Source organism: Cygnus olor, chromosome 1 (genome assembly GCF_009769625.2).
Source record: "Cygnus olor isolate bCygOlo1 chromosome 1, bCygOlo1.pri.v2, whole genome shotgun sequence".
In the NCBI taxonomy this organism is placed as follows: domain Eukaryota; kingdom Metazoa; phylum Chordata; class Aves; order Anseriformes; family Anatidae; genus Cygnus; species Cygnus olor.
Window position 1 is genome coordinate 38,013,630 of NC_049169.1, and position 20,791 is coordinate 38,034,420.

At 41.5% G+C, this 20,791-nt stretch overlaps 1 protein-coding gene across 7 annotated transcripts in view; it reads left to right on the forward strand.

The window, feature by feature from the left end:
- The window catches only part of MDM2 (MDM2 proto-oncogene), a 26,559-nt gene continuing 5,768 nt past the window's right edge, over positions 1-20,791 (forward strand). The window contains exons 1-10 of one of the 7 annotated variants that reach the window (XM_040553009.1): positions 1-420; positions 10,055-10,127; positions 12,025-12,099; positions 12,460-12,593; positions 13,560-13,609; positions 14,844-14,911; positions 15,052-15,145; positions 17,704-17,864; positions 18,172-18,327; positions 19,469-19,546. In XM_040553009.1, the coding sequence (XP_040408943.1) occupies positions 359-420; positions 10,055-10,127; positions 12,025-12,099; positions 12,460-12,593; positions 13,560-13,609; positions 14,844-14,911; positions 15,052-15,145; positions 17,704-17,864; positions 18,172-18,327; positions 19,469-19,546 (951 nt within the window). In that variant the 5' untranslated portion in view covers positions 1-358. Of the gene's footprint in view, positions 421-9,322; positions 9,463-9,747; positions 9,920-10,054; positions 10,128-12,024; positions 12,100-12,459; positions 12,594-13,559; positions 13,610-14,843; positions 14,912-15,051; positions 15,146-17,703; positions 17,865-18,171; positions 18,328-19,468; positions 19,547-20,791 lie in introns of those variants that run through there. The other 6 variants (XM_040553016.1, XM_040553017.1, XM_040553030.1 and 3 more) reach the window with 6 other exon arrangements.

A 20,791-nucleotide genomic window follows, 5' to 3' on the forward strand; every position in this document is an offset into this window, starting at 1 on the left:
AGCTCGCAGCCAGCAGTGAGGAGAGGAAGAGAGGAGTGGGACCTCTCTCTTTGGCGGAATCAGGAACAGAGTAAGACATGCCCAAGTCGATGGTTCTCTGCAGCTATACCTATGCTCCATCTTGTACGAAAGAGGAGATGAGATACTGTGGCATCTCCTGCACTGAGAGTTAAAAAGTTAAAGAGTTCCAGATCAGGATAGGCAAAGTATCTGCCGAAAGGGGTGGTCTGTGTTCTACCAATCCTCCTTCAGTAGAAGTTAGAGAAAAATGTTCTCATGAATCTTCTTGAAACTATGTTGTGGTGCTGAGAGCCAGAAGACCTGTGCTCTCAAGTATCACCGCACTGCGTTTCTGGGTATGCCTGCAGAAGGCTTGCTTTGCTCGAGCAAGGAAACTGCAGCCTGTCTTCTGACAGCCAGGTAAGTCATGATGCAGCACTGTCTTACAGACAGTAAAGGTGCATTTGGGATCCTCTCAAAATGGATTTGCATTCCTCTCAAAATGTTCTACCATGCTGTTTCCTCTCTGGCCTTGGCTCATATCTGAACCACATGGTTTTAAGATAAGTAAGGTGGGTCAAAAGTCAAAATGCGGTGCCTGCATATCTCACCAGGTACACAGGAAAGGCAGAAGAAACTGCCAAGAAAAGCTCACAGAATCAAAGCTACCACAGCTAAAAGAATGGTGTGGGTGATCTACTTGGGGGTTAACGTGGATGTTGTGAAACCAGCTGAATGAAAGAATGCCCCAAAGTCCATGGACTTGCTTTCTGTGGTGGCAAGAGATAATGGAGATATTAAATCTTTAACGGAACTAAGCAGAGCACAAAGCAAACACTTGGCATGACTTTTTCATCTGCAATCAGAGTTTGTGTCCTGCTTTTCCAGTGGCATCGATGGGTTTGTGAAATTTTTCTTCGTTTATTTCATAGAGCCTTTCTTTGCATATTTAAGATGGAAAAAAAAAAAAAAATCTCCACCAGCTGGCAGAATCACTGACAAAACCGTCACTGACAAACCTTACAAAGCCAGCATAGTCTGAGGCTGAGTGAGGCAAGGTTTGTAAACCGAGTAATGTCTGTCAGACCAACTAATGTAGCCAGGGGAGGTGGCAGAAAACCAAGATTAATGACCTACGTATCCTTCAAAAGTTTATATACCAGCTGGATTGGCACAACCTCTCCTCTGCAAACCTCGCCTTGCTGATTAAGATGGTTGATGTTATCCTCCTCTGTATTGCCCACCTGTTACTTAGAAAGAGGTTTCAATTTGTAGGGCAGCAGGGGTAAGGGATTCCCCTTCATTTCCTGTTCCATATTTAGTCTGAAAAAAAAAAAAAAAAAGCACTTATTCCAGTTTCTGTAGCGCAGCTGGACCCATCAGAGTCCTCCTTGGGATAAAACATGCTGGAAACCAGTACCAGGGGACTTTCAGATGGGAGCTGTGAAAAACTAAAACTCTACAGTAAAGCAAGAAAGGCAGGGTGTCAAATATACAGATATTAAAATGCTATTAAAGAAGTAAACCTTCCAGCTATATGCTTCTGTATTGATCCACTTCTAGAAAACTTTTTTACACATAACTATAGAAAAATTAAGACACGTAAGAGTATTTGCAGAACACTTTCCAAGAACTTTATATGAAACTTTTTTTCATATGTTTAGAGACTGCATATTTTGAATAGACTATGGAAATACTAACAAAATCTGAAAGGAGGGGAGAAGGAGACAAAGAATATGCAGGTATGAGAAGAAAAGACACCAAAGGAAGCAAGTGGAGAAATTAAGAGGTATATGTAAAAGAGCACATGAACTCCAGAATGCCAAAATTCCACTTTGTTAGTTTCTCACTGCAGCTTTGAGAGTGGCAAATGTATACAAGAGCCTTCCCTGTGATTCAGGAGAAGTCTGTGACTGTCATGTTCCAGGGCTTCATCACCCAAGTTGGCACAAGCAGATTAATCATCAAGGCTGTTGTAACTGATGCAGAACTGCCTGCAGCATCCCTTTGGGTCTCAAAATCCCTCCCAGGAACACCCAGCTACCTTCTCAGCCAGCTCAAGTACCTGTGCTTAGCTCCTTGCACCTGGCCTTATAAGTCTTCCCCAGAAAAAGGTTTTTTGTTTTTTTTTTTTCTCTGTGGTTACTTGTAATTGAAAGAGAAATAATTTTTGCAGAGAACCCCAAGATCTTTAGAGACATTTGCATGTTCTGTTAAAGCAGAGAAGTGTTTCCTGCTTTGTTCTCCCTTTACAGTCCTGGTCTGTTAATTCTGGGGGGTGAGGTTTAGTCTCCACTTCGCAGGCCCTTTCTTACCAGGTGTTTGAATAGGAAAAAGGATCTGTGAGATGTATTGTGAGTAGCTGTAGAATGGGAAATTGATAGGGTTGATACACGGGTGGAGCCTAAATGCTGGAGGCTAAGTAGGTGCCTTCTGTGTTTGTGGTTTGTTTGTTGTGGTTTTTTTTGGTTGGTTGGTTGGTTGTTTTTTTTTTAGGCAAGTAGCCTTTGTGAGAACAAGGGACAAACTGTCAGGACCAATGGAAGGAAGAGGTCCCAAACAGGGACATTAAGAACATCAGTGAATAAACATTTTTCATCACATCCTTAACATTCATTAATATAAATACATCACATTGATAAGGTACTTAGACAATCCTGGCCAGTGGAGAGCAAGATGACTAGCTATGTCCTTTGTGGACGCCTAAGTACAGAAAAGTCATGCATGTGGCTGCAGGAAATAAACCACATGATCACCCGTAAATAAAAGCAAAGGACTCAAGTTCAAAGAGATTTCAGAAATCATAAATCTTCTTTGCTAGAACAAGAAATCTGGGAAAGGGTCACTCAGGATGGAATTATAACGTGTGGCCCACTTCAACTGTATGGTAATTAGGCTGTTTGAATGTTAGGCCGGTTGAAGAAGAATATCTGTATAAATCTTACGTAACTCCCCTTCAGATCTCTTTTAATTAGAACAGTAATACACTACTGGGAACATAATAATAAATAAAACTTTACTGCATATTCATTAAGCTATGCAAACTTAAAGATTAGAAAACTTCAGGAAGACTGCCTCTCCAGTATTCCCTGTTTTCTGTGTAAAGCTCAATGTGCTTGAGGTACAAAGCACCGTCTCACGGACTACTTTGCCAGCTAGGTAAAGGAAAACCTTGGTACAAGATTTTCAGTAGCTGTCTGGGATTCATTGCTGAATTCATTTTGTACTCTTCCAGCTTGTCATTCCTATATTTACACACACTGGCCCTTGATCTAAAAAGCCTGCCTTTTTCTTCTATGTCTTTCCTATAAGATAGCTTCTCAAACAGACCAAATACAGCCACCACTTTGAAGTGAAAAGGGAAAGAGCATGGAATAATCACTGTCTGGAAAAAGAGTTGCACAGTGATTTATGTTTGCATGTTGACAAAGAGCAGTGCTGTATGTGCAAACTCACTATTAGAAGTCCATAGATCGTCATCTTCTTGGTTTGGGTCTCAGCTGGAGTTCAGGTTGATTTTCTGACTGTGATTCAGGATGCTTCAGGACGTCTGTGAAAGTCAGAGTTTCCTAATTTCACCAGATGGACAAAACATCACTCAGTGAAGTCCGTAGCACTATAGTCACTGAAAGATGATAGATCTAGCACAGATGTAGCTCCCCTCCTACTAAAACTGCACCACTTCTCTCTCATATATTATGCTGATGTTACTACTCCAGTCCAGAGAGAACCTCTAGGTTCCTGTGGTGTGAATGTGTTCCTTACTTAGATGTGGTTGTTTCATGTCTGTGGTAAAGCAAGTGTTAATTCCATGGCAGACAACTGGACACTATAAAAAAACTTCTTGTCTTGCTTGGCAGCAAGTTGTTAGTTGCATGCCAGCAACTAGATGGTGAGGTGACATTTTATCAAGATCCACCTGAATCAAGGGAGGGCATACAGATAAAGAAAAATGCAGAGCTGATAGCCAGGAAAGCAATGCAGCTCTTCAGAAGGATGACTTAGCCAGGTACAGCTGTTTATTTCAGGAGCTATATGCATCCATGCCTGGTTTGGAGGTGACCTAATCTCAAGGCAACTCTGAGGAAACTCATCTTCTCAACAAATCCATTTCCAAAGTGGGCTTTGGAATACACGTTCAAGGTTCTGAATGTAGCCTGTTTGTGATGGCAGGGGACTCTTGGTGTGAAATTACTCAAATAACCTTCAAGATTTCAAGTTGAGGCTACCCCAGATACTGGTAAAGCCTCTAGTAACCGCTCCAAACTACTTGCCTAACTACTAGGATTGTTGTTTTACTCTATGTTAAAAGCTGTGTTGGCAAAGCTGTGCTTTCAAAAGCAGAAATCGATTTGATACCAGTAAAAAGGTGACTTTGTAATTTATAAGCCACATCAATCATGTCAGCAAAAGGAAAATGCTGAGGCTTTTTCAGGAACAGGCAGTTCTTTCTGTGTAAAGTAAAAGCATATACCAGTCAATAAAACTGCATCAACCAAACATTAAACTGTGGAGCTGACCACAATAAAGTCATAAAGTCTGCAAGGGAGGGCATTTATAGTAACTTTATGGTGGGGAAAAAAACAAAAGAAACAAAAAAAAGACTATTATTTCTTATATAACAGGCAGTTAGAAAGCAAGAATGGGAGCATGCAGGAGAGATGTGGAGAAACGGGTTGGCAAGGCTGGGACAATTCTAGGAGCTACATGACCAGACACAGAACGGGTCTGAGTTAGGAAGCTGCTTGTGCGATGTAACACCCTGCTGGGTGCTGGTGTTAGTAACAAACAGTTCAAATCACAGCCAGGCAGTTAGAATTCGTTTTTATCTTCCCCTCCCCTAACCCAAACTGCAGCCTGACTCCAGCAGGCCTGACCTCATCACCAGCTGCAGTTCTGTCCCTCTCTGTCCTTCTGTCCGTATAAGGCATCCTGAGCAGGCAGTGCTTGGACTGCACGCTGTGCTTGCTCGCAGCCTCTAATAGAGCTAGGTTCTCCCTGAACACATTTCAGACTGTGAATCCATTTCAGGCCCTCCTCGGGAGCTTCTGGAAGACATCTGTCTGTCACTTGAATCCCATGTGCATGCCACACACCCTTCTGGGCGACTCCCTTGAACAGAAAGGTGTTTTGTGCTAAGCCGAGCGGTACATTTGAATGACAATTTAACACTGAATTAAAGAAACAGTTCTAAACTGAACTGGTGTCATCCTAATTTGCTTAAAGGAGGCAGATGACCATTGTTAAAAAAGGCTTTCTTTGATCTAATTACATGCCATCAAGTACTCCTCCAGGAGGAGAGATCACAGGATTATTCAATCTTCACAGCTACAGATTAGTAGAGCAGGAAATGGTCTCAACCTAGCCACATACTTCACCCCTGCTTAACAGCAGTAGGAGAAAACCAGAGTTTCTTCACTCAGTGATATTTGTCACCAAAGCTTTCGGGAATCAGAAGAACCTTTTTCTGAGTTTTTTTCCTTCTCTATTCTTTAGAATCACTCCACAAGCTTCTTTCAAAAGCGAGGACTGAACAGAAATATAGAGGGAAAAAAAAAAAACACACACAAAACCAACTTTCATTCTATGTTAGATTTTGAGCACTGCTAAGCAGAAAGTCAAGATAATAGTCTTGTATTTTTGCCACTATTGTTTCATTTAATTTTGCTTCTGGCTGACTGAGCTGCTACCAAATAGGAATCAGATTTGGGCAGACAGACAGACACTAGTGTCTCCCAGATGCATGAAGGAATGTGTATGTCAAGTAAACAAAAGAAGAAAAAAAAATCTGTCTTCTGATGTGGGATTGGTCCAGCTCCAGGTGTTTCTGAAGCTGCTTGCCCTTAACACTTCAGAAGAGCAGTGCTTACCTGAACAAGCTTGTGAACAGCTGTTAGAGAAACATTTTGTTTGAGACCATCTTTGGCAGCCCACCTACATTTTTCAAAATAAAGAAGGTTGAATGTGGCACAGCAGCAAACAAAAGTTTAACAGCAAAGCAGAAGCCAGCGTTCCCTGTTAAACAGCTGCAAGAGCGCAGAATGCGGTCTTTGGGTTCTCACCAATGCCAAGCCCTGCTCTTTATTTCCACTTGGCATTAGTTTGATCGAAATTGCCCCAAGGAAGGCTTCATCCCCTTTTTGTTTAATAGAATTTGGTTTACAGTATGAGGTTTCTGGTGATACTGACAGACCTCTCCGTTGGGATAGGTCTTAGCTTATGAAGAATTCAGGTAAGTTCTCTGAAGCAGACTTTCTATCAAGTGTGTTCTTTCTTACAGAAGAGAACAGGAAGGTCATGGAAGAAAAAACTCTCTCCCTGATCCTTACACAGAAGTGTGCCAACCCATTGCAGGGAACGTGAGGTCGTGGCTGGAGCAGACGGGCCTGGCCGCAGGCCTCATTAAGCCACACAGGCCCCAGCTGCACGCAGCCCACTTTTCCCTCCATCCTGTTATCTCGCTGTGCCTGACAGTCTGTAACCGGGCTGATCACAGCTTTGTCACACTGATAGAGATACAGCCTGAGGCTTAAGGAAGGGTCCGCCAGCACAGCCTGTGGCCCCAGAGGCTGTTTTGGTTTTGCCCTGGGAGCAGTGGATAGACTGCACGTGAGGTTAACCCGCCTGATAGCCAAGCACCACAAGAGAGACTGGAAATCAGAACTGAAAACCCTGGCCACCTATGCCTTTGATCATCTTATGGGAACTTTGGACAATTTCATGCAAACTAAGAAAGAGTAAGAGGGACGTATTGGGGGAAAAAAAAAAAAGGGTGGTGACCAAAATCTGAAACTGAAGCTTTTTTATGACCCATCTGTTCATTTGAGTTGGGCATCCCTGCAGCACAGCAACCCATCTTTCTTCTGGGATACGTGCCTATAGGTAGAACAGATCCAGCTTGGAGAAATAATTTAAATCAAAAGCATTAAACAATGAAATGTCTGCAGTTAGAACCTGATTTTATATTAATATGGATCTCATATACTACATAAGTTAACAATGGTGTAAGGTGGGTATCTCCAGAGAAGGTAGATGGACTACATGTGCTCCAGATATTTTCTGTAACAATAGAAATAAATGCACAGAGGTTGAAAACCTACTAAGGTATAGTGATGTCTCCTTTTCTTTTTAGGACCTTGAAGCAGTGAGGAAGTCAGCTCTTGTAACTATACAGGCTTATTACCCTTCAAGTAAAACCTTTAATTATGCTTGTCCAGAATTATCAAGCATAAGGAAATAATTGTGCATGTTGATGAAATACCACGCGCTGTCTTAGTGAGAAATGGGACAAAAGTGGTGTAGTACTTCACGTCAGAAAACATCCCCCTATCTTTAGCAAAGCACAGAGAGCATATTTTACCTACTAGCTGCCTCCTCTTACTTGAGATTAGTCTGGCTGAGAAAAGAGATAAGATTGTCCTTGAGGAGACAGAAAAATTCTAGACAGAAAAATTCTAGACAGAAACTGTTCTTTTTTTTTTTTCTCTCTCTTAGCAATTAATGAAATGGCAAGGGAAGTTATTCTTTAAAGAATCACAATCTAATCACAAATTCATTGGTCACAAGATGCTTGTTGGCTAAGATGCTTGTTGGCTGAGAAGTGGAAAAAATAAAGTAATAGCAACCAGTTTAGTATTGGACTATATTAACGTAGAAAACTTAGTGATAATTTAAAAAGCACCTTTATATCCACACAGCCTGAGTAAAATAATACCATCTTTAAGACAAAATGTTCAATAATGTGATATATTTTCAGAAGAACTAGATGAATACTCTATTTGTTTTACTTCAGTTCAGTAACATGCATTTTGTATGGGAATACAGTTTGTGTGCCACATCAGAACAAGTTTGAGCATTGATAAGGTTCAGTGTTAGATCTACTGACCACTGCCATTAAGTTCAAACCTCTTGCATTTTTGTGTAGAAGTAATTTCTAAAGATCAAGCTAGCTAAGGATCTCAGTGATTTGTGTGCTGGATGGAAATAAGCAGATACCTAACTTTGCCAATGGCAAGACATTCCACTTAAAGCAGATGTCAGTTTGTCTTGAACCTCTGGTGCTAACAGAAGGTAAGCACACTCTGTGGAATTGGTGCAGCTTCTCCGCTGCCCATCAGTAGACCTTGAGCTTTACACTCTACAGAGATAACAAGCTCATCTTGAAAATCCATCATCACACAAATATCTCAATTTAAACCGTTACTGGAATTTTTACAAGGTGACGTTCTTGCTGAAAATCTGTCTTTGGCCAAAGGACAAGTCCAGGCAGCTATCCACTGCTTGTTTGGGCAAGTTAGTTGTCATGGAAAATCAGCATTATTGAGTTGTGGCAGTGCTCTCTCTGCTATAGCTTATCTTCACACGCAATTTGCAGCACTCCTGTTCCTTAACAAATCTTTTCACTATTCAAATATAAGTTTGAAATGTCATCATGAGCAAAGAATAAACCTGAGAATTAGAAAAGGGAGTCAGGCTGAAAACTAACCATTGTATAGTTGAAGTGTAGCAACGAATGAGTACCTGTCAAAATAACATTCTCCTAACTACCCTACATTTAACAGAAATTTGAAATTACAGAGTTGGGAGATGGCAGGAATATAGTTCATGTTGTCCATTTCTCTTTGGATGTAAAGCTTTTTGCTGCTTTCCTAAATATTGGTGAAAACAACAACAAAAGAACAAATGAGCATTGCAATCGAATTGGTATCCAAAGGTGTCAGCCTATTCGCCAGGCGAGCAACACTTGACATTTTTGCCACTGAATTTACGTGGTCTATAAGCAAGCTTCCACCTTTTGGAGAGAAGTTGACATAATGAGGCCTTCTCTCATACGCACATGCTGCAGCTGGATTTACAAAAGCACAAGGTTAAATTAGAGGTCTCAAGGCTGTATATACCAAAACAAAACAAAACGTGATGCTTCGGAACTGGCTGACACGGCAGAGCTGCTGGTGGTGTCTGAGGTGAAGTTGGCGAGATAACCAACACCTGCCTGCAACTTTTAGCGATTTTTAGTGGAGGTGAGGCTCTGTAGGGGAAATTCAGACTCTTTGGGGCTTGCTATTAGCAACAAGCTCCATCTCCTTGGTGCTTCAGTGCCACAACACGTTTTGTTTACTGCAACCCCACGGCTTCAGGGAGCGGCCGTCACCCTGACCACTGTCGCGAGGGGTTACGAGGGACGACAGCAAAGAAGAGACGGGGGCGAGAAAAACAAAAAGGGCCCCGGCCCCCGCTCTGCCTCCCTCCTTCCCACAGCCGCCGCTGCCGGAGGCGTCCCCCGCGGCCTGAGGCGGCGCGGCCGTTGCCCCGCGGCCATTAGGGGGCGCTGCAGACGCCAGCGCGCCGGGCAGGGCAGGGCGGCCAAAATGGCGGCGCGGGGCGCGCAGCGCGCCCAGGCCCCGTAGGGCCGCCGGTTCTCCGCCCGCCGCGGGCCGTGCAGCGGAGCGGGCGCGGCTGGCGGTGCGTGGGGGGACCGGGGCGGGGGCTGGGGGCTGGGGGGCCGCGGGGCCGTTCGGAGCTCGCTGGGGAGTATGGGGGGGAGGGTGAGGCGAGCTCCGCGGCTCCCACCCGCGGGAAGAGGGGGGGAAAGAGGGCGGCGGGGTCGGGGTCGGGGTGGGGATGGGGATGTGGATGTGGGCGAGGGGGGCGCGGAGCGGCGGCTGCGTCCCGGGGCCGCCTCCCCCCTCCTGCTGCCGCTGCTGGCGGCCGCCGTGAGTCAGCGGCGCCCGCCCCCCGCCGTGACTCGGCAGCGCCGCCGGTCATGCTCAGGCATGTCGGGCCGCGGCCGGCGGCGGAGCTAAGCCCCGACTTGCCTGCGCTCGGCGGCGCTATTTAAAGCCGGGCACGGCTCGGTTAGGCACGGCTCGGCTCGGTTCGGCACGGCTGCCCGGCGCCGGGCTTGGCCGAGGGCGGCGAGGTGAGCGGGCATCGGCGGGGCGGCGGAGCGCGCGCAGCCCGGCGGCCATTTGGTGGTGGTGGTGGTGCGTGAGGGGGGAAGCGGGGCTGTAGCGCCGCGTTACATGTGCTGGGGTTGTTCTCCCCCTAACTGCAGGCAAATGTGCAACACCAAGATGTCCGCCCTCACGGATGGCGCTGCTGTCACCGCCTCGGAGCAGGAGGCCCTGGTCAGTACCTCGGGTGGACGCGTGAGTGCTTCGTGGTCTCTCTGTGCGGGGTTTTGCCCTGTCAGTGCAGGAGGCCGGCCTTGCTCGGGCTGCGAGGCGTGCAGGAACGCCAGGTGAAGGTGGGCTCTCCTCTGTCTCGGGGTTGTGAAAGCAGATCTTTCTCATCCGCGGAGCTGAAGATGGTGCTTCAGGTCTAGGCTTTGTTTCCTGGAGACCCTTGGCGTTCAGGCTGCTTGCTTTCAAGGATCGTGTAGTCCTGTTTGATCTTGATAAGAATCCTGTGGTGAAACGGTTCCTAAGCTGTGGAAGATGATCCGCAGTGCAAGACATACAGTGTTAGTGAAATAATCTCGGTACAACTGGAGTTGTTTTTTTTTAAATTTGGCATTTTCACTTTCTGTTGTACCGGACTTCATAAGGAAGTTTTAGTAGGAGTCTTTGTTTGTGTTCGTGGCTTTGCATATTCAGGCTTTTTCACAGCACGGTGACAGTTACGCAGTCCTGGCTGTGCCCTTTCACAAGGATGGAAGTGGCGTGCAGCTTTGTTAAACATTGCAGTGTGGACGATGACAGCTTAACTCATTCCGTTTTTGTAGAAGGTTAAAGCCTAAAAATGTAGACTGATAGCAGAACTTAAAAAAAAAAAAATCCAAATAACAGAACAACAGAGTGTTCAGAGGGGGTTTTGTTGTTTGTTGTTTTTTTGTGTGTGTGTGTGTATGTGGTTGTTTTATGTTTTTTTTTTTTGTTTGTTTGTTCTTTTTTAAAGTCATAGTAGGATGCTACCTAGTCTGCTGTCACATCTGCATGGGAGCAGAACCCTGCAGGTGTTGGGGAGGGAGGGCTTGGGGTAACGTCATCCCAGCTGACAGATCGAGTTGTGGATTCAGAGATCTGAAACTGCATTGCATTCCTATCCTGAGCTGTATTTACTAGTTTAATAAGTTAGTGTTTGCTTCCTTTATGAAACTGCAGTATGTCCTGCATGCTGTAAATAGCTGTAGCATTTAGGAAGGGAGTGAATAGACATGAAACATAGTCCACATTTGTTTTTCGTTTAAGTATAATTCTTGCGACTAATCTCTTGCTAATGCACTAAAATGTACTGTTAGTTATAATGCATATTTGAAATGGAGTATAGGAAAGTTTCCCCTCCTTCCTTAAGCATTTATTCTTTGCCTTGTATCTTATTCATGTTTTCCTGTAAGAAAGAAATTATAAAAATGTCTTATGATAGCTAAATATTAGTCCGTTCTTAGAATGGTTTTGCTATGGTTAAAGGGGTGGTAGTAGTATTGCACCCGGAACCATCAGACAGTGGTTACACAGGCATTTTGTTTGCAGTTGTGACATCCCCTGCAGCTTGTTCTCGTCTCCTGCATTGTACTGGCACAGCTGTTCATGGAACAGTGCAAAAAAAAAAAAAAAAAAAAAACAGGGGAGGGAGAGGAACATTTCTTCCCTCTGCCTCAGAGCTCTGGCTGTTCATAGACTGGCTGCAGAAATAACTGCTGGCACGGCATGTGGATGGGAGGGCAGAGGGCAATGTACAAGTAGGATCGATTGAAATACAGTGGAAAGGACAGGGTCTGCTTGTCCCAACTAAGAAAACTGTAAGGGGTAGAGCCAGCTGGCCAGTGTGAAACCATAGATAGCCCCATAAACTGTCCCAGGAACCAGAGTCCTGCTTTGTCTCTTGCACTCTGGACCTGACAGTCGTAAAGGTCTTAAGTTTAACTTTGCAAAGCCAAAACCTTGGGAGTGGATAGATTATCACTTAGTTGTGTCTTTTTTTTATATGAGGTTAACACAGAGGGAGGAAACTAATCTGTATAAATAATGCTTTGTTTGGTGAACAGTTGCTGCAGACTGTTTTTCTTTTTTCATCCCCACATAGGTGAAACCAAAGCCACTGTTGTTGAAGCTGTTGAAGTTAGCTGGTGCGGAAAAAGACACTTTTACTATGAAGGAGGTGAGAACTTTTATTCAATAAAGGTAGATGACAGTAAATACAGGGAGATTCTTCTTCTGTTTTGGGTGAATGGGAGGTAGTGAGTTTCACAAAAGGTGATGAGACAGGATATTTTTTGAGTTCTGCTAACTCCTTAGGTAGTGTTCAGCAAGTTTCTCACTATATAAAGAAAGGCTTTTGTCTGTCCTTAGAATAACATAGTACTGGGGGAATAATAAAAATTGCAGCTCAAAGGGAGTTCTAATCAATTAGTGTGAGAGGAATAAATCTCAATTAATTTAATGTTTCCCCTTGTATTTGAACTTGAAACAGCAAAACTTGTGTATGTGCTAATGTCTGTGTATGTGATTTCTTTTACAGGTAATATTCTATCTTGGACAATATATTATGTCTAAACAATTATATGATGAAAAAGAGCAACACATTGTGCACTGTGCAAATGATCTCCTTGGGGATTTATTTGGAGTAACAAGCTTTTCAGTAAAAGAACACAGGTAAAATTGAATTCTTTTCTGAGAGTCTGATTGTGAAATAAATAATGGAGAACATAATTTGTATGGCCTTTTATTAATTCTTTATATCTTGGAAGATGGTAAGCTCTTTCTTAAGATTACTTCTCACCTGATCTAGTCTTTTTCTGTGAAATAATGTCTGTCTGTGTCTATAACCAAGAAATCTCAAAAGTTCCACAAACTGGAAGGGGTTACTGTAGCCTCAAACCATCCCAAGGTGAAATGGGAAAATTCTCTTCTGTAATGTAACAGCTACAAAGGGATTGCAGAAACAGTTAAGGCTTTTGACTTGATGTATGGAGGCAATGCAGGTATACAAGTTAAGAGTGGAAAACTGTAGTACATAATCACAGTATGTTCTCCTGTTGAGAAATCATACCTCACTCCAGCACAAAGCTTCAGTATTTTAACATTTATTTTGAATAAATTGTCTTGCTGCAGAATCTCTATGTACAGTCTTCTGAATCCTAACGTAAATCACAGTTGTGCTGTGTGGTTGCTTTGCAAGACTCTATACAGATTGTCAGAAGTTCCAGAAAGAGTAATTTTGAATCATTGTTAGATTAGAAATAGATGCTGATTGTTAGGAGCTCGTTGTCGAAAGGATCGACTCTTCTCCCAGAGTTTTCTGACTCTGAGTGAATTTAAAAAAATAATGCTGTTTTGACTCTATTGAGATGGATAAAATCTCTTCCCTTTCTTCAGAAAGGGAGAGGGGATCTGCTTGTTTTGAAGAGCAAAACAACAATGCTGAAAAAAACTTCAAGTCAGAATAACTGTTTTCCACATTTGTCATAGAAACTGGCTCACTTTTTTGGGCAGTCTCCAGTTATCACAATAAAAGTTAATGCTAACCAGAACAGCTCTCCAGCTAATAAATGTGCAACATATGTATGAATTCTGCAACCTAACTTGCAACATCTCTTTTTTTCTTTATCCCCATCTAAGGAGGGTATATTCGATGATTTGCAGAAACCTGGTAGCAATCAATCAACAAGGTAAGCCAGTTTGGGAAATAGTAGTAGGGAAAATACTACTGATGTTAATGCATCTCGCATGTAGCGATCAGATAACATCCGTCTCTCAATAATTAGCTGTTTAACTTTACACATTAGTGTCTGGAGTGATTGCAAATAATGGTGAATTAAAGCACAACACTGTGTTTTTTCTGGAAAGAAAACTGATTCTGAGCAGCATTTTGGTAATTTTGTGCGATTTGAACTGGAACAAGCATAATCAAAACTGAACACAAACAAGACTCAGTTGAAAAATTGCTTGTATTTCTTACAGATAAAGCTTCTTATGTTGTTGAAGGCTTTAATACCAAAAATGGGCTTCTTGAACTTGTGCCAACAATGGAATCAGTTCAAATGCTTTCTCTTCTTTCTGTTAGTGTCCTGGTTTTATTTGCAAAACTGAATCTGACTTATATTTAGAACTGATTACACTCAGATACACTGCCAGTGCTGAGTCCTCTTTAAGAGGTCTACATGGTTTTTAAGAAGTGGTAACTTTGCTGCAGTATAAATGCTCAATGTAGCTGTAATTTTTGACCGATGTAAGGAGTGAACCAGAAGTTAACTAATGTGTGCTGTTTGGTAAGTTAGTTTCTGAATCCGTAGTAAGAGATACCCTTTGGTTTTGATTCTTTCTGGAGGTACGTCTTTTGAATGGCTGTCTTCATTACCCCTTATTGTTATGGTAGCAAACTTAAATTTATCTTTTTTTTTTTTTTTTCTTGGAAGGTAATTGATTAATTCAGTGTCCATCTGTTAGTCAGGAGATACAATTAACAACACTCAATTTTTCTTCCATTGAATGTCTTTTGAATTTAATGTTCCCATTAAATGATAATTAGTAAAATATACTCTATAGAAGTGTAAAAATACTTCCATGTATATTATTTCATACCTGCACAATCACAGCTAATGCACAACTTTCATTTGGAGGCATTTATAATAGAATTCAGAGGTACTTGGCTATTGAGATTCCTTCCTCCTCCCCATTTTCCCACTTTCATAATATTACAGCAGAAGTGCTGCGCAAACTTGGAAAGCAAGGGAGCGGTGTTGCGTTTTCAGTTGTCACAGAATGTCTGGTTTGTAAGTTCTGATCAGAACTTTGTAAATGCTGGGTGCAGTTGACTTCTCCCTGTTACTTTTGCTATAATATTTTTGAGCTTGAAGTTGACTTTTTCTGCTGTGCTAAAGTGTGGTTTTGTTTTGTTTTCAGACTGTACACTTGCTGACACACCTGAGGTTGATGCCAGATTTCAGCTTGAGAAAGAAAATGTTTTAAAGGTAATCTCAGAATGTAAAACATTGAAAGATGTAAATTCTGTTTCATTTCTATAGTGTCAATGGCTTGGATGCAGTTAGAGTAATTCTAGCCTTTTACCTCATTTTCATATTTTGGCTTTTTCATTACTTCTGTTAATCAGGAATCCATGCAAGAGTTAGAAGAGAAGCAGACTTCATCAAACGTGACTTCCCGACCAACATCATCATCTAGGAGGAGAACACACAGCGAATCCGGTATGTGCAGATCAACGATGCAGAGCTTTCAATGTCACGGACACTTAGGAAACAAGCACATTCTGTTACCTCACTGACTTGGAAAGATGCTAACAAACACTATCTATGTTCCTCTGCATATCTAAAACAAAATCTTCAATCTGGAAGAAGTACAGGATTGCTTGCATTGCTCCAGTGTCATGTTACAGTTTGGATTTTGGGAACTGTTAGTAAGATGATAGAATAATTTGTTCCAGGGATCTGTTCAACTTGTTCACGTTAGCAGGACGTAATCCATTGTGCTGTCTTCATGATGAGAACACTTCTATTTGTACTGATGTTTTCAAATGTGTTTCAAGTCCCTGTGTAGATAGCCGCAACATTTTACATTTTGTTTGCCCTCTGAAAGCAGTTTTCATTGGATTTCAGATGGTGATACGGACTTGAAAAGTCCAATAGTAATACCAGATTATTTTGGATGTTCTTAAAGCACTTTGTAAAAAGTCTGGCCACTTAAGCGTTGCATTTGTCTCCAGTTCCTCTTTATTATGGTTATTTAATAATCACTGGCAAATACGTTTTCAAAGCATGGAGTGTTTCTTCTGAGAATTGGCAAATAGCAAGTTGGTCAGCATAAACCTGTATAACGTTAAGTTGCTCAATGGATGCGTTCTCTATACAGTTCAACTTGAACGCTATTTCAGATTCCTTATGGTAGTTTGTTTCTTTGCTCACTTTCATTACCTCATGACTTGACACCTGTACTTAACCTGGGCAGCGATAACCTTCTGTCATTACATAGATGCTTCTTTTTTTTTTCTTTATTTTTTTTTCAGTTGCTTGGGAACATTTTAAAGTTCCTCAGCATTTATGTAGTATTTTTTTCTGTGTTCATCATAGACCACTGTTTTTATTAGCCAGTCCAAAAACTGTGCTGTTTTGCTGAGCAGTTTGCACTAAATTAAAAGAACATTTAATGTTGTAACAAAAACTGGTGAAGGGATGGAAAGCTGCAGTTAAGCATCATAACCTGTAATATTTAGGCATGACCCAGAGCACGTAAGGTCCTGTGTTGTGCTTACTTATTGTAGGTTTGATTATTAACTCGTGTCTTTGCATCCATTTATTAGTTTGTTACAACCTTAAAAGTTCTTTTAATATAGTGTTTTTATATACACTTTTTTTCTAATTTATAGGAAATCTTCCTTTTAAGCCACTATTCTTGTTAAATTATGATGGTAGCGGCTCCTTTGGAGCCGCTTATATAGTGTATAGAAACCTTGTGGTGGTACAGTATCAGTACAGCATGGAGCCATGACAACTAAATGAGGACAACGATGGACAGGAGCAACCCTTGGGCCTTGGGGGCTCCAAATGTGGTGGGGCTCTCAGGGCGGAAAAAGAAAAGAGAGGGGCTGAAGAAGCACCAAGGGAAAGTAAGAGAAGTCTCAAAGTATGTACAAGTGTTTTGTTCTCTTTTCTTTTACGATGAAAGATTCAAGGCGTGGAGACTGGTGGATTGGCAGTGTGTTTTGCAAGGCCAGGGCAAAGCTGGGCAAGGAAGGGTGTACGCAGAGGGCGCCTGTAGGGGGCAGCAGGCCCGTACTGAGGTCTGTTGAACCACGTTGTCAGTCCTCTTGGGGAACTTTCACTCCACTGCACATACATACTGACTTTGCAATGCCTTTTTAAGAAAATTGTTTGATATCAAACACACCAAAAGGCAGTGGAGCTGAATTTTGACTTACCTACCCCTAAAATGCTGTCCCCCTACTGCTTATGCTGCTCTACATTGTTGTATCAAAGCATGATACATTAAAAAAGCATTGCTTTTTGGCCTTCAAACTAAGCATATATAATAAGCACAGCTTAAAGCAATGTTTTCATGGTTCAGTTTTTACGCTGTGTGTTAGTCTTGAAGATTTTCTTGCTCATGTGTTGTCAAAATCATTCACATAATGTTTTGTTTCAAAAATTCCAACGAGTAAATACAGTTGCATATAGTGCAGCTATTAATTGATGGATTTGCTGAGGTATCTGAAACTTGAACCTGAACGTGCCTTGCCTAGCTCGAGGTCCTTCTTATACATTTGACCTGGGAGCAAGTTGCTCATCTCTGTCCAAATTCTGGGACGGGCTAGCAAGCCCCCTGAAAGTGTCTTTCTGTCATATGACTGTAGGGGGAGCTCCTACAATTAAAATCTTAACTCCATTCCTTAAAGTCAGTAGGGTTTTAATGTGTATCATGTGTGAATTGGGGTAAAAATGCTTCAAAATTTGCAGTAACTTTAGTTCCTGCATGTGGAGACTGCCATTTACAAGCTGTACAGATGGGACAAGTGGGGAAAGACAGCTTCTGAATTGCTATTTTCAGGAATGTTTCACACCTCGTGTTTCTCAGTGTTATTGTCGTCTTTCATTTGTTTTTGGTGCCTTTTTCTATAAAATAATACTGGATAACTTTATATTTCTTCGATTGCTACATAAGTATATTGTATTTTAAGCTGCTGTTAAGAACATTCAAAACTGCACATTGCATAGATATTTTTGGAGTAATAAAAATTCTTGAATATGCCCAGAAGAAAATTCTTCAGATGACCCGCATGCTGACAGAAGAAAACGACACAAGTCAGACAGCATTTCGTTGACATTTGATGAAAGTCTCTCATGGTGTGTAGTCAGTGGGCTGTGCCGTGAAAGAAGCAATAGCAGTGATTCAACAGATTCTCTTTCCATTCCTGTAAGTCAAAACGTATTTTTTTGCGGCATACATTGTTAAGTTTACCAAGCTATAACCAGTTTGTCTCATAAGTGCTGTTCCATCTAACAGTGGCTATTCTTATTTCTACTGTAGCTAATTAAACTGGATAGTTTTTTTTTTTTTTTTTTTTTTTTTTTTTTTTTTTTTTTTAATAATTGTAGGAGATATCTGTCTTTTTAACACTATCTTAAGGAGATACGCTTTTAAGGAGTTGCTGTCTTAACAGTAATGATTATGGGTATGGACTACGGAGGTTGACCATCTGTTTCCTTTCTTTTTTATTCAGGATCTCGATGCCAGTTCACTAAGCGAAAACTCCGATTGGTTTGACCATAGTTCTGTTTCAGACCAGTTCAGTGTAGAGTTTGAAGTTGAATCTATTTATTCAGAAGACTATAGCCATAATGAAGAAGGACAGGAGCTCACAGATGAAGATGATGAGGTAATTCTTTTTTCTTTGACCGGGGGGGTGGCAGGGCTAAGGAAAATTAAAGAAAATTACGTTGAAATTCCAACAAGAAGCAGCAGTAATTCTTCGGGAGTGCTACATAACAAATCGCATCCAGTCATTGATTAAAACAAGTTATGTTCTGTGCAGTTGGGTCACCACTATATACCCCTCAGTCCAGTAAGCAGAACAATGCTGAGGCATTCCATAGGCTCTCACACAGGCTTTTGGTAGAAGTCTGTTTGGTAAATTTTACTCACTAGCTGTTGATGGCATTCTGTGTACCTGAGTATTCTTACATAATTACAGAAGCGTTACTTGGACACGTGTTGAGCTTTTGACAACAGTTTTCATTGATAAGGAAAACTTTCCTAGTAAATCTTTGCAAAGTGATATTTCTAAGTCATTTGCTTCCATTAGTATAGGTGCTTTGTAGAGAGAGGCTGGAATACAATTTTAGAAATTTTCATTAGGAGGCAAAAAGATTTAAAATAGTTACTGCCATCATTTTTGAGAGACCAAGATATCTGGAATGTCAGGAGGGAAGCAGATTTTTTTTTTTTCCCTGTGTTAGTTTTCTGTTACTTAAGAGCTAAATTGGCTCCTGGCAAGATCAGGTAAGTACCAAAGGTAGAATCAGACAGGGATATAAATGATTGTAATTCATGACAGGGGAGGAATGGGACTGTCTGTACTGATTTACCGTGGGTTAGAGTGCTGCAGAGAGGTAGGATAGTGGTTGGAGGAAGGAAGGGTTGAGGCGTGCCTCTGCCCCCAGCAGCAGAGGAGCCCAGGACTGGACACAGTATTCCAGGTGTGGCCCCACCCCTGGTGAGTAGGAGAGAAGGAACCCCTCTACTCTAGAAGGCAGTTCCTTCTATCTGTCTAGTCTGGTTTTCTTTCAAATCACGTGTTCCAAACGTGAACAGATTCCCCACACCCCCCACGCCACCCCCTGTCAGCTAACCATCAGGTTTTGTGGAGTTGCTTGCTAGCTTCTAGCTTTTTAACATAAACAGAGCATATACAGTATTTTTTATTTCATTTAATTAAAAGCAATCTATCAGAAAACAGATTCTTAATTGAATACCAAAACCAGTAACATCAATACTTTTTTAATTTAAATTTAAATTAGGTGTATCAGCTGACTATTTATCAGGATGAAGATAGCGATGCTGATTCATTCAATGAAGATCCAGAGATTTCTCTAGCCGTGAGTAAAACCTTAACTGGCAAAGCATCATCAGTTGGGTGAACTGACAGTAGATCAAGGCGTATAGAAGAATTCAATCGTTACCTGTGATTTTTAAAAAATAAAGTTGCCTTTTATTTTCCCCATGCTTGAGGATTCCAGGCCGGTAGTTTAGTTACTGAACATGTGACCACTAATGAACATGGGTATTTTAAAAATGGTTTTAGTGAGTTTCCTGGGCCATTAAAAATGATACTAATTTACAGTTTCACTGACTTAATGGGAGGAAATTATTTGAAGCTTAAATTTGCCTTTTTACACAAAATGGGGGGGAGAGGGGGTGGAACAAAAAAAACCCACAAGAGAACAAAAAAAAAAAAAAAAGGAAAAAAACTTGAAAGTTCACATATATTTTTAAAAATGTCATATATTTTAATATATGCCTGTTTTCTTCCTATATAGTCTTCTTGTAGTTCATAATACCTAGTTCTATTGTCCAGCCTGAATAAACAAATCTGTAGCATAGAGAAGAAGAAATTCAGGGTTTTGGAGCAATAGATAGAGACATGAAAAAATGACATGTTAAAATTGAAAGTCGGAGGTTTTAATAAAAGATTTATAGTTTAAAATCTTTGTAGTTAAAGATTTATACTTTTTTTTAGTTTAGGTCTTTAATAAAAGATTTATAGTTGCTTTTCATCGTAGAAGCTTGAGTACAGCTGTTTTACAAAACCATCTGAAATGTTTGTCCCTTGGTGGTCTGTAGGACTTGAGGGACTTGACTATACGTGTGAAACACGGGGCTAGCCATACATACATAGTGCTGCTTATCTATGGAAAAATACGGAAAAATTTATGTTTAGGAATAAAAGTTAGTCTCAAACTTTTGATGTCTCTGATGCTATTCAGAGCTTGAACCAAAAAGCATTTCACACGTTCCAAATAAGTAGTGTTTTGGTTTGTTCTCCCACTCCACCCCTGCCACATGCATTATTTCTAAGGAGGGTACTTCTCCTTAAAAATGAAGTGTGTTTTTAATGAGATGGTGTTTGTTTTTGGTATAGCGTATGGAGTAAGCTCTGACACAGTGATGCAGCTCTTCCTAACTGGCTCGTTGTTTTCTATGCTGTGTAATTTACATTCTGCTGTGTCAGAGTGCCCTCACCCGGCCGTTTTGCAGACCAGCAGTTTAGCTTTCCCCAGGTCAAATGTCCCTTCAGTCTTGACCAGTTTCTAGTTCAGAAGTTTGTTGTTGAAACTCATGGG